The sequence below is a fragment of the Prionailurus bengalensis genome, chromosome C1 (assembly GCF_016509475.1).
Source record: "Prionailurus bengalensis isolate Pbe53 chromosome C1, Fcat_Pben_1.1_paternal_pri, whole genome shotgun sequence".
Lineage (NCBI taxonomy): Eukaryota > Metazoa > Chordata > Mammalia > Carnivora > Felidae > Prionailurus > Prionailurus bengalensis.
In genome coordinates, this window is record NC_057345.1 from 132174738 (window position 1) to 132195625 (window position 20888).

A 20888-nucleotide genomic window follows, 5' to 3' on the forward strand; every position below is an offset into this window, starting at 1 on the left:
TTGCTTAATATAAAATTTTAATATAGTTAGAGATATGTGTAAAAAAATATGCTCTAATGTCTATCACTTACACTGCAGGGAGACATCAGCGTTTGTATCTTATTCCCTTTTCATTTAACTAGGGTTTGGTGACATCAGTGTGAATTACAAACCACATGATCAAATATGCTGTAAGCAAGTGCTTCAGCTATCTGTTGTAAACTGGAAAATCTGGTCCAAAAACACTGTTAGGAGTTTCAGATTCCAGATTTTGTAAGAAAGCATAAGATTATCCAGTAGTCGCCTTTTCTCTTCGATTATGTACTGTAATTAAAGTCAATGTTTTTATTCTAACACACACACACACACACACACAAGATCATGGGCAGTTCATTGTAAAAATAGAAATGTTATAGGAACAATACATAATTTGGCAATAGGGTAAGGAGGTAGGTTTTCTTATGGAAGCAATTCTAATTTACAGCACATTATCTGTCTGAGATAAGAATAAACACCATGGTTATTGCTACATGGAAAACAAAAAAACCGAACAAAAAAAAAAACCCAAGCTCAGTTAAAATAGGAAAAATACAGAAATTTCTTATTTGCTGTGTTATATTTTTATCTATATAAATACTACTAGATTGGACACTGAAAATTGTTGGGGGGACAGACAAAAGTGCACAGTCATTCCAAATTATCATCGGGTCTCTTGAATGAGAAGTAGGGTAATAGATTCATACAAGCCTTGGCCCAAATCAGAATTACAACAGATCGTGCCACTATTCTGATTATAAGACCATGTTGGCACTAGGTGCTATGAAGCAATCAGTGGTGTCACAATAAATCTGGACATAAGCATGACACATAAATCAGGTTGCAATATCACTGATCACTTTGACAGTCTCCACGATGGATTTCTATTGTGTTACACCCATCAAAGAGTATCCATCCATCCATCGGTTGGATGCCTGAAATGATTACTTGGTGGTCCTGGTTAATTTATTCTGTGAATATTTATTTTATGGCAGGTAGGTGATAAGGATGCAGGAAATCCACCACACAGCTTATTACTTTCCCAGGTGTTTAATTTAAAGATGTTTTTTAAGAGCCTAGATTTTAAAATCACATTTCTTTTCAAGATGAACAGAAGCAATGAGTCAACTATGTACTGGATATAAAATGGAAATATGTGAATGTAGAACCAAACATGGAGAGGAAGCAGTTTAAAGTTTACAAGACTTAACAGAGAATGCCTTTATAATCTATAGGCATGTAAATATGGACACAAAGTGAGTCAAGTATACATTTAACAGTATTGGTATCTGATAGGTTTAACGGATCTGGGAGAATGTTCCTTGCCCTCCATCTCAGCCTCACTGAAAATCAAAGAGCAGAAAGTTATAGTTTCTGTTCTATCAAAAGGACAATGTCAAAGTGAAAAAATAGCTCATTATCCATTAAAGAATTTCTGAGAAAAAAAGATAACTATACACCAAATATCAGCTTTTAAAGATAAAAATATCCTACTCATTGCTTTTAAACTCCTTCTTTCAAGAGTTATAAAAGATGTTGCCTCTTTCTCTTTCTAAAGGTTTTGTTTGAATCCTAAATTGAAGACAGAAATTTGTATATATTTCAAATATAAAGTAAAAATTACTCAAATCATTATAATGCATCAGAGTTCAGCTCATATTTTAACATGGGTTTTCATCATTTTATTTCTTAGAGGCAAGTGTGACACACACACACACACACACACACACACACACACAGAGTTTGTGATACATCACTTTCCAAAAGTTAATTACCAGTTGTCCAGTACAGAGAAAAAATTCCCATAACAACTGACATTGCAAAGGTATTATTTAGGCTATTCAAAATTATGATCGAGTCTTTCTTCATCAATATTTCCACATAAGAGAAAAATATACAATTAGCTCCATTTTTAAAGAATGTACTTATTATCCTTGACAGAGTATCTATTCTAGTTGACAGCTCATAGACTGTGTGTTAGAAACACACCTGACTATTTGGAATCACATGAATACATGGAGGCTTCAATTTTCCTATTTATGTAAAAGATTTACTTTAACTCAGTTGTGGCTTTGTTTTGGTATCAGTTATTTAGCTATGTGATAGAAATTCTAGCACCACTGTAAACTTCATTTAATGCCAAGAAGAAAAGTATCATAAAAATGAAAACAAACTTGTCTAATAAGTTTCAGACTACCCAATCTTGTTTGTATTATCATGCTTAGATGTTATGCAGCCTATATGACCAAATATTATACTCCTGGTTTTAAACTTCCACCGTCTGCTCGTTGTCAGTAACTCTTATTTATCCATCTGACACATACTTTTCCAAAAGGATCTTTTATGAGTCAAGAACTACAATGTTGGATCTCCACAGCCAAGTCAGGATATGAGGCTCTGGTGTTTCTAGCTTGGTGAAGTCAATTTCCTCTGTATAGTAGGCTGTACTGAGAGCCTAAAGAGTCTGCCCTTCTTTCTTCACATGGGACCTCCGCCTTGTAATGGAAATGGTGTGTGTATCTCTTCTTGAGCTTTTTCAAGGTAAAGTGGGAAGGAAATTGCAACTCATATCCTGTCTTAGACAAGAGTCTATTATTTCTTGTGTGAATGGAATGGAGTTGTAAGCAAGACCCTAGAGCGCTTTATTTTAAAAAAATATATTTTTAATGTCTTTATTTTTGAGAGACAGAGAGTGAGCAGGGAAGGGGCAGAGAGAGAGAGAGAGAGAGAGAGAGAGAGAATCTGAAGCAGGCTCCAGGCCTCTGAGCTGTCAGCACAGATCCTGACGTGGGGCTCAAACTCACAAGCTGTGAGATCATGACCTGAGCTGAAGTCAGATGCTTAACCAACTGAGCCACCCAGACTCTCCTAGAGTGCATTTCTGATGCAGTGCGCTGGACATTAAGAAAAACGTACACCCGCTAATGGAAACAAAGTTCTGTCATGATAAAGTTTCATCACAAAGAGCTGATGAGCTTACTGAGCAAACATGATTTTGGTAGTTTATATGAAAATGCATTTGCTTTTATATACTTATCAAAGGCACATATTTATAATTAGTCATATTTTCAATTACTTTACTTAAAAAATAATGTACTTTCAAATGACCCAATTTGAGGGTTTGAGTAAATGTCATTCATAATTATAACACAAATCATTAGAGTAAATTCTAAAACGAGAGTAAATAAAAAGAAAAAAACTGTCGATGCTGTCTGTAATAAAATTTTATTGGGCCTTGTTTGGCAGAGAGACATAACTCAGGGCTGGCACCCTCGCAGAGCTGTCTCGGTGGAAGCCACAGCATGAACACTTTACAGCACGCTTTCCATCTCATATTCTCATTTATTATACTCCTAACCAAGGCAAGTGATAGAGTCCAGTGCTTTAAAGGCTCTTCTTTTAAGAGGTTGTTGAAAGAAGCTCAGAGTAAGGACTGATCTTTAACCTCAGTGGCATAAACTTGTTTCACGATAGAAACTGAATGGCATCGCCCTTTAGCTGCCATGATCTCTTTTCTTTTCTTTTTTAAGTTTTTTAGTGTTTATTCTTTGAGAGAGAGAGAGAGAGAGAGAGAGAGAACAAACCAGGGAGGGGCAGAGAGAGAGGAGACACAGAATCTGAAGCAGGCTCCAGGCTCTGAGCTGTTATGATAGTACAGAGCCCTATCCTGTGCCCAAACCCACCGACCGTGGTATCATGACCTGAGCTGAAGTTGGATGCTTAACTGACTGAGTCACCCAGGCACCCCTCTTTCTCTCTTCCTTTCTTCCTTTCCTTCTTCCCTTCTTTCTTTTCTTCTTTCTTTCTTTCTTTCTTTCTTTCTTTATCCTTTCTTTTTCTCTTTCTTTCTCCTTTCTTGTTCTCTTTCTTTCTTTCTTTCCTTTCTTCTTTCTTCCTTCCTTCCTTTCTCTCTTTCTTTTCTTCTTTTTTTTAAATTCTGTTTTCCATTCTCTTGATCTTAAAGCCAAAGGGCAAAAGGCAATGTAACCAAAGTCTAACTTGGAAATTTTTATTATAGTTGCCTCTTAGGGAACATTATTACTTCTACTTATTTTGGACTATAATGTTTAAAGTCAAATTAAAAACCTAAATTAAAAAATGTATTTCCATTAGACAAGTCTTTTGCTCCTCCCCCGCAGGCACATTTTCTAACAACAGAAAAGTAAACACTTACTATAAATGATAATAATGAAACAAAAGCCTCAGCTCTTCTAATTTAGGGATACTGCATATAGATTTTTCAAGGTATGTTGCATCTCACTATTTCTTGCTTACTATTAGGAATATTCTATATATATAATAATCTGACCACATCATTACATGAGTACATGATGAATTCTCATGTTCCCCAGCTGCACAAAATAGGCGTTGAATAAGTTCAGTCAATTGGGATGAACTGAATTTTATCTACAACCAAAAACAAACAAACAAACAAAGATGAGATGATCACTAAAAGAATTTTAGGATAAAAATAATTTACATTATTTTCATGTTTATTGTTGAACTGCTACATCCTTTTGGGTTCAAATGCTTTTATAAATTAAGCTGGATGTTCACTTACTTGCAAAATATATCTTCACTGTCTTTATTTATAATGCAGTGGCCCCCATGGCACCTTATACATTTGTCAACCTCACATTTTGGACCTTCATAGCGTGTTGGACAGACGCATTCAACACTTCCATCATCCCCGATGGTACAGGATTCAGAATTCACACAGTAGTGGTGACAAACATCTAGGCAGAACGCACACCAGAGAAAAAGAAATTATACTATATGATTTTTTTCAGTCACAATACATGTTACCATTTCATTTAATATTTAAAAACAGTCAATCCTTAAGGAAGTTCAAAAATAAGTAAATTAATGAAAACATCTAAATATAAAAATGGTTAATAATAAGTAGATTAGCTTACAAAATCACTTTGTAATTACATGTAACTAGAATTCTTTAATAATGCTATTGGTTTCTCTTTTTGCCAGCCAGGTATCATTTCATCTGGCTAAAAAAAAAAAATGTTGAGTTATACTGATATCATGCTAACTGAGAAACTCTTTTGGTTCTGAATGTTAAAGTTTAAGCTAACAAGTTTCCTTCATTTCCTTCTAATGGACACTATAACTATTCTGAAATGAGCAGAAATACTCAAGATTTCTTTAAGCATCATTTGTTGTTTCCTTTCCTTGTACTTCTTTTCATCTCGAGAACAGGGTAGTGTCTGGTGGGTGGGGGACCCAGCCTCTGCATCAGCCCTTTGTGTGGTGTGAATAAGTCACCCTCTACACGCAGCAGAACAGGCCCAGTATTTTCGAATGCCCTGACAGGTGAGCAAACACAGAGATGTGCCTCTCATGGAACATCAAGAGAAAAGTGAACTGGGAAACTGATTCATCATGGGTAAGGAGTAAATAGAAGTTTAGGCTGTTTCCTTCCTCGTTTAGAGCCTGACTTCCCAATCAGAGGGAAAACCTCAACAGAGTGTGAGGCTTTTGTTTTAAAACATCTTTCCTAATGAACATTATAGATAATTTTCTCAACTACAAAAGATTTCTTCAAATATTGCTATACCTAGTGTATGTAATAAAACAAAAACAATTTAATGATACAATAAGCAATCTATCTTTGTAATTAGACATTCTGCCTCAGTCTTTTGAAAAGCAAGTATATATGTGTGTTTATATGTGAATATAATTTATAAAATTCAAATATTGAAATTCATAATACAATAATCTTAGGCAAAAGAACTTGATTAGATCTACCTCACACTTTGTGTTTAGAAGCTGCAATTTCCTTTTAGCTATCTAATTGTGAAGCGATGTTAAATGAGATTAGCTGTGATAAAAATCTCAATTTATAAACTTTAACCTGCTGTACGACAGTTATAGTAGGTGAAGAAAATTAAAACATAATTTATAACTCTCATGTTTGTATATTTAGCCCTTTATTAAATCAGACAGAAATTAAATTTATTGACAGGCTTGCTTCATATTTATGGAAATTTATTTCAAGCATTCTTCTGCTTGCTGTTGCATTATGCCAAGTACCCTCACTGAGATTCAATGCTTAAGCCTATTCACATGGTTTTGGCTATATTTAAGAAAAGTAGCATTTTGAAAAGGTGAGAAACTTGAAGATCTAAGAACTAAGTCAGTGTTAGTGGTATCTGTCCATGATGGTGTCTGTTTGCAGTTATTGGCTTGGCAGTTATAATATGCACCATCACACATTCTGTTTTTGTTTATGAAGAATGTATGCTCTGCAGTCTATATGATGATCTCTCCTATTGAAGGCAGAAATCTCTAAAGAACAACTCTCATTAGTTCAGACTGTTCAGCACCTCTTACTGATAGAGAGCTCCTTTCAGATCATTCCCCAACTGCTTCCAATGTCACCCTTTGATCCTGGTTCAGTTATCTGATGGGACATAGAAGTTAGTTGATGTAGCCTAACAAGATCAACATGTTATGTCTTATCCAAAGTGGGTAGCTAATCAAAATCAGGTAGGTAACTTATTTGCAAATGCAAATTCCAGTGCTCATCCCTGTCACCACTGCCCACCCATGCCTAGATTCTAATTCATAAATCTGAAATGGGGCCCAGGTGATTCCCATGGAACTGGTTGAGGACCTAGAATCTGGGAACTAGGGAACACATAAGAAATAACACAGAGACAAATTTTACTGATTAGCAAAGCGACTACATTGTTTAATACTTGCAAAAGGATTCAATTTACCTAAAATAGTTTATTTCTGAACTAAGTATGTGAGCCCTACTAAAAATGTAATTTTTAATCTAAACTTTTGAACCATTTCATTTTTATAACCACATTACTGAGAAGACATGAGAAAGTAGAAAATAATGGATTAACATTTTGATGGTTGCTGATTGCCCTATAGTACACTGTAGTAAGGAACAGTTCTCACTTGCCTCTAGTGGTAAAGGGCAAAGTTAAATACTTACTTATAACTTACTAACTATAAGTAATTTTGGTACATAAATTAAATCTGTCTTAGACTAAGATTAAAAAGATGTGATAATATACACAACTCACTGGTGTTCAAGAGAATACAAATAAATACCTCAAAGAAATACCATTGAACTCCCACCAAATTGACAATCAATAACAGGAAATCTCATACACTACTAGTAGAAATATAAATTGATTCAATTGATTTGGAGAACAAAAACAGTATCTACTAAATTTGAACATACCCACACCTTATGACCTAACATTTGCACTAAATATATATCAAAGAGGAAGGCATGCACATGTGCATAAAAAAATACATATATATAATAAGCATAGTGACCTTTTTAGAAATAGGCCCAAACTACAAATAATCCAAACGTTCATTGCAAGAAGAAAGGATAAACTGTGGTTCACTCATACAATGAAATATACCTATAAATCTCTCTCTCTCTCTCTCTCTCTCTCTCTCTCTATATATATATATATATATATATATGTGTGTGTGTGTGTGTGTATACATACATATATATGTATACACACACACATAATAGACAAATAAAAAATGAAAGCAGTACAGCCTATAAGGAACAAAATTGATGAATCTCACAAAAACAATGAGAGAAAAAAGCTGGACACAAAAATATACACACTATTTTTTTTTCTATAAAATTAGAAAGGCCAAACTAATCTAGGGTTTTAGAAGTCAAAAAGGACTTATCTTTGGAGAGAAGGGAAGAGATAGTGATTAAGAACATCAAGTTACATCTGAGGTACCAGTAATGTTTATTCTTGACCTGGATGTTGGTTTATGCTGCTTTGTACACCTGGTGATAATTTACTGAACTGTAAACTTGTGATTTAAAAATTTTCTATTTATATTATGCTTCAATAAAAAGATTTTTTCTAATCTAATGGCACATAAGCTACACGTAGAATATTTTAAAAATTCTGGTTAATTTGCTAACAAGGCTAAATAGATTTTCTCTTTATAAACACTTCTTTTCAAAGAAATTCATGGTCTACTTTTTATGCTTTAAGGAAAATTCTCTAACCTTTAATGCTTTAAATATTTTTTCCTAGCATGTCAGATGCACATTATTCAATGCAGTTGATTGGCCTCATGGCATAAAAGTGGAATCCAAAGAATGTAAAAGAAATATTTGCTTAAGATAAAATTTTGAAATAAGCAGATAATAGAATTTGCACTTTAATAAATAATTCTAAATTGCATGCTGTTAAGCCATACCAGTTTTTCCTTCTGAAATAGGCAGAAATCATTTTAGACTCAGAACCCTTTCTCTACAGATATTCAAATGGAAGACATTTCCTTTTCCCCACTTCACTCCTCTTCCCTCTCTCTCTCTCTCTCTCTTTCGCTCTCTCGCTCTTTCTCTCTGTCTTAAAGACTTTCCTATTTACTCAATTCTAACTCTAGGATTCCTAAACACAGGAGAATGTAACTTTATTTAATAGGAGTTCACGTTCTAATTATCTAATTAGAGTAACTTTATTTAATAGGAGTTCACGTTCTAATTATCTCAGTATACAGCAACAGTGTATAAGTCATTGGAGAACCACCTAATTTCTCTCTCATTGTCTTCTCAGTTCCAACCCACTTTGAATTATAAGCACCTATGCAAAACCTGAATAAATGTGTACAGTATTTTCACCAGTGTCACGTCTCTATACACTCCCAAATAATTACTACACACTCATATTTAAATTCTAAGCCTCTCTTCAGGTATTTACCTAATAAAATAATACTTCATTAGCACTTCCCAATCCAGCAGAAATTTAGCAAAGTATGAAGAATGGTTGGTATATGAGAAGGCTCCTGAGCAGGCTCCCTTGGTATGCACTTGCTCGCTTTGTTTCTAAGGATTCCACCCTGACCTAATAAGCTCTGAAATGAGCAGAAAAGTTTAGCATTTCCTGAAAGAACACTTTTCTTATCCCAGAGCACTAAAAAATAGTTACCGCATAGGGCTTACCACTTTAAGCACCAAAAATGCTCTAAAACCATTTTGAAAGTCATCTTTCTGTAAAATAGATATACATTTTCTTAAGTAACATTTATCAATATATATTTTTAAAGATTCTGTTTTTAGGTAATTTCTATACCCAACGTGGGACTCGAACTTACAACGCCTACATTAAGAGTCGTGTGTTCTACAGAAGGAGCCAGCCAGGTGCCCCATAATATTTCAATATTTTTAATGATCCTGTGTCACTATGGATCTTAATTATTCCTACAAACCTACAAATTATTTCTACAAATTATTCCTTACCCTTGAGAAGTTATATAGCCTTCTGCTTGTTTTTTTTTTTTCATTTTCAGCTTTGACTAAGTGACTTGTTACTAATCATGAGGCAGTAGGCAAGTCTAAATAAAAACCTAATGATTCCTATCAGAGAAAAAAAGAGGTAGAGATATTGCTGATGGGTTAACACCAAGGTGTACAGCAAAGGGACTGTCTTCTAATTTCCAACACAGATCCACAGATCCACACACACACACATACCCTTCTCCCCCCAAAACCATCTGTTTTCCCCCCAAATTTAAATTTGGCTTAATAGTTATTGGAAATAAAGTAAAAAATGTGGTAGAGGAAAAGAAGACAAGTTAAAAGAAACGTAAGTGAGAGAACACTCTCATTTTGTTGGAAGGCATGAAATGGGGAAGAAACCAAATGTTAAAGATGAAAAAGTCTAGCCAGATGAACCAGTAAGCATTCAGAGAGAACAGTTTGAATTTATGGACAGGAAGGCTGGTAGAACAATATGGTTGATTCTGTTTTCAACAACATGAGTAATTTAACCATGACAATAAAATGTAAGTGGAGGATCCATAGTTGATTATTTGCTGAGGAACATGCATCTGCCTAATTGTATATTGGGAGCTGCAGGAAGAGGACAGAAATACGAGAAAGGCCACCAGGTCTCTGAGAGCTGACAACCCAATTGAAAGGTTAAGACAAGAAGAAAAAAGGAACCAAAACTGATCTGAAGAATATCTGCTGTGGCAAGAGAGTGTAAATACGACTACCAACAAAATCTTCCTTCTTATGAAAGCTTCCACCTCATAAGGTTTACTCATTTTACTGACCTGAATGGCATAACAATTGATATGTTCCACATATGATAAAAAGGAGCAATAATGAAATGTAATTAATCTGTGCTAAGAAAGTAGAGATTACCATGAAATTATATAATAACACTTTATATTCACAATATAAAATTGTTATAACCTCTGTAGGGTAATTACACTAAGAACTGCACAGTAGCACTAAACACAATCATGTAATCTAAAGGACAACGATGGATATATAATTACAGAGTATTCATATGGTAATTAGGTGAATAGTAACTGGAGAATAAGTGAGTGGCTATTTTCTGAAACAGAAATAAAATAATTTTCAAGGGATACCATTATTGCACTCTTTCTCTTTCCTTTTCAGGCAACCAGAAATATAAGGAAATACTTCTTCCTTTAATCTTTTTTAGAGAATCTTAATAGACTGCATAAAAATATGAGTTGTATGGTTATATATACAAGTTTATGAATATTCATGGTGAGCCAGATGTCTATAAAATCTCTAGCTGCATTTAACTTCTTTCCCAAATATTTCTTTCTATTGAAAAGTAATTGCCAAGACTATTTAGCCATTAACTCATATTTGCAACTGGGCTATTCACATTGTAATAGTTAGTGGAGTGTGAAATTTATTTAAAGGAAACAAAACCAACGTTAAATACCACCTAAACAGAAGCTGAAGATAGGAAGAATAATGCAGAAATTAGAAAGTCTTTAATTGGTAATACAGATAGTCATATAGGGGAGACTATATTATACAATTACATGTATATACATCAATTGTTCTACCTCACTTAATTTTGACCTGGTTTTAAAAAAATACGTGAATTGGCTTTAAGATTCATAATTTAAGTAAGCATTTGGTAATTTAGGACTGCACATACAACATCAGCAACAGCAATAAACCAGAAGGTAGGGCTGTATTACTTTCACAAAGAAGACTAGGTAGAATTATCCACAGTGTATATCCCCAGGCATTCTACAACTGAGCTCAAGTTTCAGTGCAATTCACACTCCACCTTCACTGATATTTAATTGCATCCCAGGAGCAGTAGGTTCTATGAATTTTATTAATATCTTCCCTACAAGGAGGTTTACGGCAGCTTCTATGTATGTATAAAATGTGGAAGACAGCCAACAATGGTATTTTATAAACTTTTGATGAATACTTATGCTAGGCTGACATAATAAGAAAAAGAAACAAAATCATTGGCTAGAACATGAAGGATTTGGAGGTTAAATTCAGTCCTTAATCTGGCTAACAATGTGACCTCATCTGAGTTACTTGACAAATTTATCCAATACACCCATCGATCATTTTTGAACAGAGACAGTATTACTAAACGTGTCTAAGATTATATCACGATTCCCTCCTCCCCCACCTGTCCTCAACAATGCCCTTTATATCATCAAGGCCAACTAGGGCCTGTTTTGAATTAAACGATGGGAATGATGATTATGATGATGATAAATACTCGATTGTAGCTGTCTTCTACATGACAGCTCATCTCTTTGTCGTAGTGTCATGCATTATATGGTATTATTCTCATTTTATAGGTAAGTAAACTGAGGCACAAGGAGGATAAGCACCTTGCCAAGGTCATACAACAATAAGTGGGAAAACAGAATTTCAAAGCCAAATAAGCTTAATTGTAAAGAGTAAACTCTTATTTTTTTCTTATTTAATAATTCATATATTTGCTCAGAAGAAAACACACACGCACACACAAACCTCTAGAGAGTAATTTTAAATATCTTCAGTGTTCTCTTTCCCTTATATGTATCTAAAATTAAGAGAGTCCCCATATACATAGATATCTGGGGGTCTCACCATCAGGCAGACTGATAAAGGGCCCTGTAACAGCAAGAGCAGCAGGCCCAGGAAAGCTTACTTGGTACCACCACAAACTGCAATATCAGAGCTCAGGAATTCAGGCCAGACTCCCACAGCTCATCCACATGTTCACATTTCACACATCATTCTCAGCTTCCCACCCAACCTCAGTTGGATTTTTGCCTCTCCAGCCACCGATCATCAGTTTACAGCCCTAGATTCTCTTCTTTGAAGGAAACTCCATGTGATCTCTTCATTATCAAGAAGGATCAACTCTGGGTCCCTCCACACAAATAGGAAGCCAAAATGACAGCCAAGAAATCATAAACTAAGGCATGTCTGAAGTGCTAACATTTACTGACATCTAATTTAAGATGAAAACATTTAGAAGGATTCTGGAAAGGCTCTAAGATTCTTAAATATATTAATAAGAATGATTGTGGCCTTTCCTTCTCTGAAGTCGGTTTTTCATATAGCGCAGTTTAGGAGGCAGGAGACATAAAGTAACTTGTTTAAATTTGCTTAGAATTTATGATTGTTATCTTTGAAGGCTTATGTAATGAAACAAAAAAACAGATTTAAGAAATATTAAAGTTGTTCTTTTTTACAGTCCTCAAATGTTTTACATAACCTAAGATATTTTAATAATTAAACTTATTGCATAGTCCTAAATATATCTTCCAATTTCAGAGCCGAGTTTAATAAAGTAGGCAAACATTGAATCCAGGTATGCCAATTAAATATTCACTAGGGAAAAAATGTGTGCAAAACTCTGATTAGAGCTGATAAATTTTCATCAGGAAAGCGTGTCTAAGAAAATTAGCATTTTCTAATTTATTACTAAAAATAGAAATAGATCCCAAATATTTCTATAGAGAACACTGAAAAATTTAAAAGAATAAAATCCATTCTGAGCAAACACTGCCATCTCTGAGTATCCACGTAAAAGGAAAATGTAAAATTCAGAAAGCCAAGTTATCAAACTGTTGATTTAAGTGAGACATGTGGGGCGAGATTTTGAAAGTAGCACCAATAAATCTTTGACAGATTGCTGTTTCAAAATGTGTATTAACAATGATAGCATCAATCATTTTAGTAATAGTCAAAAATTAACTCCTAAAACTATCATAGCAATATTTTTTTTAAATATCAGAGAAGCCTTTATAACTTTTGTTTATAAATCATGTTCTGGGTTGAGTGTTCCTCTCTTTTTAAAGCAATCCATCCATAAAAGGTTTTAGCAAGTAATTATTTCTGGGTTGAGTGTTCTTCTATTTTTAAAAGAATCCAGCTATAAAAGGTTTAGCAAGTAACTATTTATAAAGTGGTAGAGAGTCATTTGAGACTTGAAAGCAAGCTGACTTGCAGATGACAGCTACATGTGATTTTATAAGATGAGGCTAACAAAACCCAAATAAGTGAATAAGCAGAAGATGGCTTAAAAAACAATGAGAATGAAGCATGCTCCTATAAGGTGGGACATCTTTGACCATAAATAAGCCATTTACCACATTCAGTCCCTGATTTCTTCATTAAGGCATGGAGTATTTATTAAGTAAGGTGTAAGTAATTTCAACCTGCTAAAATTTATCAACATCTACAATGTCAATAGTATCTATTGGGTTAATATTGCTTATGCCCTCAGAATTCTCATGCTTTGATAGAACACTCAGGGCTAACATGTTTGAGAAAAAAATCAAGAACAATAAAAGATTTGGCTAATCAGTACATGTAAATTTTTTTTAAAAGAAAATTCAGAGCACAAAGTAATAACTCATTTTTAGAAAACTGGAAAGGGTCTCATGGAGGTGAAGAATGCTGGACAGGAGGTAATCATGGAAAAGATCTTCTCAGATGGTAGTACCATGAACAAAATTATCCTCCCCATGCTGTAGCCTGAGGGAGTGTCCTGGATAATTATCCTGGGATAAAATGAGGTCACCCTAGAAAAACTTACATAGTTCCTTCGTGCATACATATCTCCCTTCTCCCTTTCATTCTTCCATCCTTATTTTCTTCCTTCTTCCAAGCTACTCACTTCACATGTAAATGTCAAAGTAAAGATTTCTGATATACTTAAATGTGACCTCCTTTCTAGTTTTTCTTCAATATGTTACTTTGCAAAATACATAATATATATGTACTTCTCTCTATCAATATATTGATATTAATATAGATAGAGAAAGGTTTCTACACTAATGTGATAGCTGGAAGAAAAATAATGGATTATATAGAAGTGATTACTAATTAATCAGAGTTCACTAAAACACTGAGAAAGTCACTTTGAAAAGGTCACTTGGGAGACTAATATGTAGCACACTGTAAAAGATTTTTGCTGGTCAAATGTGCAAATTTCCTACTATTGATATAAAATAATCAGCTCTCTACTTCACTGAGACCCGTAATAATTCCAAGGTTATAGAAAATCACTTTAATTTCATTATTAGTAGCATTTAACCTTTAACATGATTAGAAGTATGCATTGAATTGCTGTGATTAGTTAGTAACATAATTTAATCCAAGATCCTTTTTGTTTACAAAGAGTATTGTTCTTCCACAACATCCTTAAGATAAAGATGAGATAAAATCATTACTCTTTTATGCACACAGTGTAGTAAAAGGTACTGTAGCAAGAAACTTTTGATTCAGGAACAAATGTGTTTTCCTTCTGTAGCCCCCTGACTTTTCTCTCCATTGGGACACTATTTAGGTTCTTAATTTGCCATGAATTTATCACCACCTGACATCAAACATGTTTGTGCATTATTTATAAATACTACAGTACACCATGAATGCAGTTTTCAGTTTATTCATGACTAAATCCTAAGCTTCAGTGGCTGGCATATATTAGATGCTCTATTAATATTTGTTGAATTCCAAACTGAATGATCATTGGAAAGCAGGGCACTTCAGAAGACAGAGAACAAGAGGCATACTGCTGACTTTTTTTTTTTTTTTTTTTTTAGTTTTAAAACCCCAAATGCAGTTATAAATAGGTGACAGATGAAAGAGGAGAATCAGATGGCAAAGATAGACATCATCAAGTCCCAGTTAAAGGGCCCCTGGAAATTTGGTCCTTGCATGAAACACTCAGCTGCTACATCAAAGAAGCAATTACTAGACACTCTAGGCTGCCATGTGAAAGAAGGATGTGACCTGCCAACTTCTCTGAAAGGGGACATTCTGTAGAATTAGACTAAACTTTTCAGCTTCCAGTAGGTTTCACTTTGTAGTCAGAAACTAATCTGAGTTTGGAAGTATACCTATGCAAGAAATTATTTTCTTCAGTGGTCTGATCTACTTACTTTCATGGAATATATAATTCCATTCTGCACTTAGGATCATTTCAGAAATTATTTAAAAAAAAATCTGAAACCATATTCATGTAGGCCATAAAATTAATAAATCTTTTTTATATAGAGGTCTGCTCATGTGAGCCATTTGGAATACATCTATTTTTTATTACCCAAATTATATATTACCTAAATATATATAACCTTTAAACACATATTATAACATATTTTAATTACATATTATAAATGATAGGCACTCAGAATATCTATTAAAGTGAAAATTTTATAGGTGCCTAGGTGGTTCAGTTGGTTAAACGTCCAACTCTTGGTTTCAGTTCAGATCACAATCTCACAGTTGGTGGGTTTGAGCCCTGAATTGGGCTCTGGGCTGACAGCGTAGAGACTCCTTAGGAATCTCTCTTCTTCTCTTTGTGTCTTCTCCATGCTCTCACTTTCTCTCTCTAAATAAATCAATTTTTAAAAATTAAAATTTTTAAAAAGGCATTTGATTTTAAAATTTGCAGAGGACTTTACCTCACTTGAAACTTCCAACTTTGAGAAGCAGATAGTTTTAATTATTATCATTATTTATTTTATAAACCATGTGAGTGTCAACTATGATGATGAAAATGATCTGAAATCCAAAGTTGTAGAATACTATTTGTAACTCTACAGATTTCTACTTTATATACTTTTAAATGGTCTGAAAAAAATTTTTTTAATTCCCTATTATCACCTCTAAAAATTTCTTCCTCACATCAGGATTACAGCTTGACAGATTCCAGAAAAGAGAACTTAGAGAGTATTTTCAGTGAAGATCCAGAAACCTACTGAAATTAAATTATATTTTATGTATTTGTTTTATTTGGGCAAGATACTCTTAAAAGAATCAGAAGCCTATACTAAGAAGTATCTACACTAAGAAGTAAGTAACAGGAAATCTGGAGTTGAAAAATTCTAGCTTACTTATTTGTGGTCTGGAAGGTACCATGGAAGTGTCATGAGTTCTTGGACTCAGACAATAATTTAGTAGTTAGTTAAATAAGGTGTCATTCATTACATGGTCACACCATACCAATTTGTTTGTTTCTGCCACTATGTTGATTATTTATATAAATTGGTTTTTAAGAAAAGCTTGCTCTCAGATTATTACAATATAGATTTTTCTCATTTCTAAAAACTAATAAAGTACAAGTTATTTCATCAAACTGTAAATTAAATCATATTGTTACCAAGGATTTAGTCATGGATATTCAAGTGATAATGTAAATCTAAAAATTCAAATTCAGTTACTTGAATTTTGAATTAATCTTCTAGTACTATTCTGAATCAAGTCAAATCAATCTATTTCTCAAAGTGTCTTATACTTAAGATGTATCTGATTCTCTGGTGGCAACCCTCAATAAATGTGTTTTTTTTTCCTCCTAATAGTTAATTTTCATATAATTAGCATTTATATACTGAAAAATCTCCTTTTATTTAACTTTTGTTCTTTATTGTTACTTCATCTGTTGGAAAATTATGGATTTTAAAACATATTTATTTATTGAAATCAAACTTGTAATTATATTTTTCATTCATGAGAATAATACTGAACAAATAAACACTATTATTAATGCACTGTTTTGATTAAAACAGAAGTCTCTTCTTTATCTGATGGGTTACATAATCCTAAGGTAAATTACAAATCCACCCATCTTTCTCTGGCCTTTTGCACTCTGGGACTCAAAAGCTATGAGTTTGGCTATATTCTAAAAGAGCTTATGGGAAGATGGCAGCATAGGAGACACTGGGCTCACTGCATCCTGCTGACCACTTAGATTCCACCCTCATCTGCCTAAATAACCCAGAAAACCGCCAGAAGACTAGCAGAACGACTCTCCGGAGCCAAGCATAGACGAGAAGTCCACGGATGAGGGTAGGAAGGGCGAAGAGGCAGTGTGCGCTACATGGACTGGTGGGAGGGAGCCGGGCGGTGGAGGGGCAGCCCGCCCACCAAGGCAGAGACCCCGAGTCTGACTTGGAAAAGCAGAGGGGCTGGACGGAGTGTGTTCTGACAGCCAGCAGGACTTAACATGTGGAATGTTGTAAGTCAACAGCTCTGCTCCGAGAGCGGGAGGGATAGAGGGAGAGTCATTGAGCCCCAGAAGACAGAGCTCAGCTTGGCGGGGAACAAAGGCCCTGGCCAGTGCCATCTCTCTCACCCATTCCCCAGCCAAAATCCCAAATGGGACCAGTTCCCGTGAGGGAACTTGCTTGCACTGCGCAAACACCTAACGCTGTGCTTCTGCGGATACATCCCTCTGATGGGTCTGCCTCCCTCCTAGTGATGGAGCCGCAGGGCCCCTCCAGAAGTGGACCACTGAAGGCAAAGCGAGCTGAGCCTGCCCTTCCCGCCCCTGTGCACCTTGCAGATCCACCCCAGCTAATACTCCAGATCCCACAGAAGCAGCACCACAAGCCTGGCAGTGTGCCAGTAGCCCAGACAGGGCCCACACCACTCCACAGTGAGTCCTGCCCCTGGGAGAGGGGAAGATAAGGTACACAACAGTCTGACTGTGGCCCCAGCGGTGGGATGGGGGCAGACATCAGGTCCGACTGTGGCCCCGCCCACCAACACAAGTTACTCCAGACAGCACAGAGGAAGAGCCCTGCAGTTCTGTGCCACTCCAGGGACTATCCAAAATGATAAAACAGAAGAATTCTCCGCAGAAGAAACTCCAGGAAGTAGCGACAGCTAACCAACTGATGAAAAACAATTTAAGCAATATAACAAAATGAATTTAAAATAATAGTCATAAAGTTAATCTCTGGGCTTGAAAAAAGTATAGAGGACAGCAGAGAATCTATTGCTACAGAGATCAAGGGACTAAGAAACAGTCAGGAGGAGCTAAAAAAATGCTATAAATGAGGTGCAAAATAAAATGGAGGCGACCACAGCTCGGATTGAAGAGGCAGAAGAGAGAAGAGGTGAATTAGAAGATAAAATTATGGAAAAGAGGAGGCTGAGAAAAAGAGACATAAAAATATCCAGGAGTATGAGGGGAGAATTAGAGAACTAAGTGACAGAATGAAATGCAATAACATATGCATAATTGGGATTCTAGAGGAGGAATAGAGAGGGAAAGGTGCTGAAGGTGTACTTGAAGAAATCATAGCTGAGAACTTCCTTGATCTGGGGAGGGAAAAAGGCATTGAAATCCAAGAGGCACATAGAACTCCCTTCAGACATAACTTGAATCCATAAAGAGATAAAGGATAAAGGATAAAGAGAAAATTCTGAAAGCAGCTAGGGATAAACATGCTCTAACATATGAAGGGAGACTGATAAGACTAGTAACGGGTTTATCTACTGAAACCTGGCAGCCAGGAAGGAATGGCAGGAAATCTTCAATGTGATAAACAGAAAAAAACATGCAGCCGAGAACCCTTTATCCAGCAAGTCTATCATTTACAATAGAAGGAGAGATAAAGGTCTTCCCAAACAAACAAAAACTGAAGGAATTCTTCACCACTAAACCAGCCTTACAAGAGATCTAAGGGGGATCCTGTAAGACAAGGTACCAGAGACATTGTTACAAGCATGAAACCTACAGACATCACAATGACTCCAAACCCATATCTTTCAATAATAACACTGAATGTAAATGGATGAAATGCTCCAACCAAAAGACAAAGGGTATCGGAATGGATAAAACAACAAGACCCATCTATTTGCTGTCTACAAGAGACTAATTTTAGACCTGAGGTCACCTTCAGATTGAAAGTGAGGGGATGGAGAACTATCTATCATGCTACTGGAAGTCAAAAGAAAGCTGGAGTAGCCATACTTATATCAGACAAACTAGACTTTAAATTAAAGGTTGTAACAAGAGATGAACGGCATTATATAATAATTACAGGGTCTATCCATCAGGAAGAGCTAACAATTATAAATGTCTATGCGCTGAATACAGGAGCCCCCAAATATATAAAACAATCACCAACATAAGCAACCTTAGTGATAAGAATGTGGTAATTGCAGGGGACTTTAATACTTCACTTACAACAAAGGAGGTCGTCTAGACACAGGATCAATAAAGAAACAAGGGCCCTGAATGAGACATTGGATCAGATGGACTTGACAGATATATTTAGAACTCTGCATCCCAAAGCAACAGAATATACTTTCTTCTCGAGTGCACATGGAACATTCTCCAAGATAGATCACATACTGGGTCACAAAACAACCCTTCATAAGTATACAAGAATTGAGATCATACCATGCATAGTTTCAGACCACAATGCTATGAAGCTTGAAATCAACCACAGGAAAAAGTCTGGAAAACCTCCCAAAGCATGGAGGTTAAAGAACACCCTACTAAAGAATGAATGGGTCAACCAGGCAACTAGAGAAGAAATTAAAAAATATATGGAAACAAATGAAAATGAAAATACAACAATCCAAACGCTTTGGGATGCAGCGAAGGCAGTCCTGAGAGGAAAATACATTGCAGTCAAGGCCTATCTCAAGAAACAAGAAAAATCCCAAATACAAAATCTAACAGCACACCTAAAGGAACTAGAAGCAGAACAGCAAAGGCAGCCTAAACCCAGCAGAAGAAGAGAAATAATAAATATCAGAGTAGAAATAAACAATATAGAATCTAAAAAAAACTGTAGAGCAGATCAACGAAACCAAGAGTTGGTTTTTTGAAAAAATAAACAAAATTGATAAACCTCTAGCCAGGCTTCTCAAAAAGAAAAGGGAGAGGACCCAGATAGATAAAATCATGAATAAAAATGGAATTATTACAACCAATCCCTCAGAGAGACAAGCTATTATCAGGGAATACTGTGAAAAAATCATATGCCAACAAACTGGACAACCTGGAACAAATGGACAAATTCCTAAACACTCACACACTCCCAAAACTCAAACAGGGAAAAATAGAAAGCTTGAACAGACCTATAACCAGTGAAGAAATTGAATCAGTTATAAAAAATCTCCCAATAAATAATAGTCCAGAACCAGATGGCTTCCCAGGGGAATTCTACCAGGCATGTAAAACAGAAATAATACCTATCCTTCTCAAGCTTTGCCAAAAAATAGAAAGGGAAGGAAAACTTCCAGACTCATTCTATGAAGCCAGCATTACTTTGATTCCTAAACCAGACAGACACCCAGAAAAAAAAAAGAGAATTACAGGCCAATATCCCTGATGAATATGGATGCAAAAATTCTCAATAAGATACTAGCAAATCAAATTCAACAGCATATAAAAAGAATGATTCACCATGATCAAGTGGGATTCATTCCTGGGATGCAGGGCTCATTCAACATTTGTAAATCAATCAATGTGATACATCACATTAATAAAAGAAAAGATAAGAACCATATGATGCTGTCAATCGATGCAGAAAAAGCATTTGACAAAATTCAGCATCCTTTCTTAATAAAAACCCTCTAGAAAGTCGGGATAGAAGGAACATACTTAAAGATCATAAAATCCATTTATGAAAAGCCCACAGCTAACATCATCCTCAACAGGGAAAAACTGAGAGCTTTCTCCCTGAGATCAGGAACACGACAGGGATGTCCACTCTCACCACTGTTGTTTAACATAGTGTTGGAAGTTCTAGCATCAGCAATCAGACAACAAAAGGAAATCAAAGGCATCAAAATTGGCAAAGATGAAGTC

The 20888-nt window shown here is 35.3% G+C and overlaps 1 protein-coding gene across 1 annotated transcript in view; it reads right to left on the reverse strand.

Annotated features, from left to right (window-relative positions):
* The window catches only part of LRP1B (LDL receptor related protein 1B), a 1901338-nt gene that overhangs the window by 38453 nt on the left and 1841997 nt on the right, over window positions 1-20888 (reverse strand). Inside the window, exon 85 of the mRNA XM_043576625.1 lies at window positions 4577-4751. Coding sequence (XP_043432560.1) covers window positions 4577-4751 — 175 coding nt within the window. The remainder of the gene's footprint in view (window positions 1-4576; window positions 4752-20888) is intronic.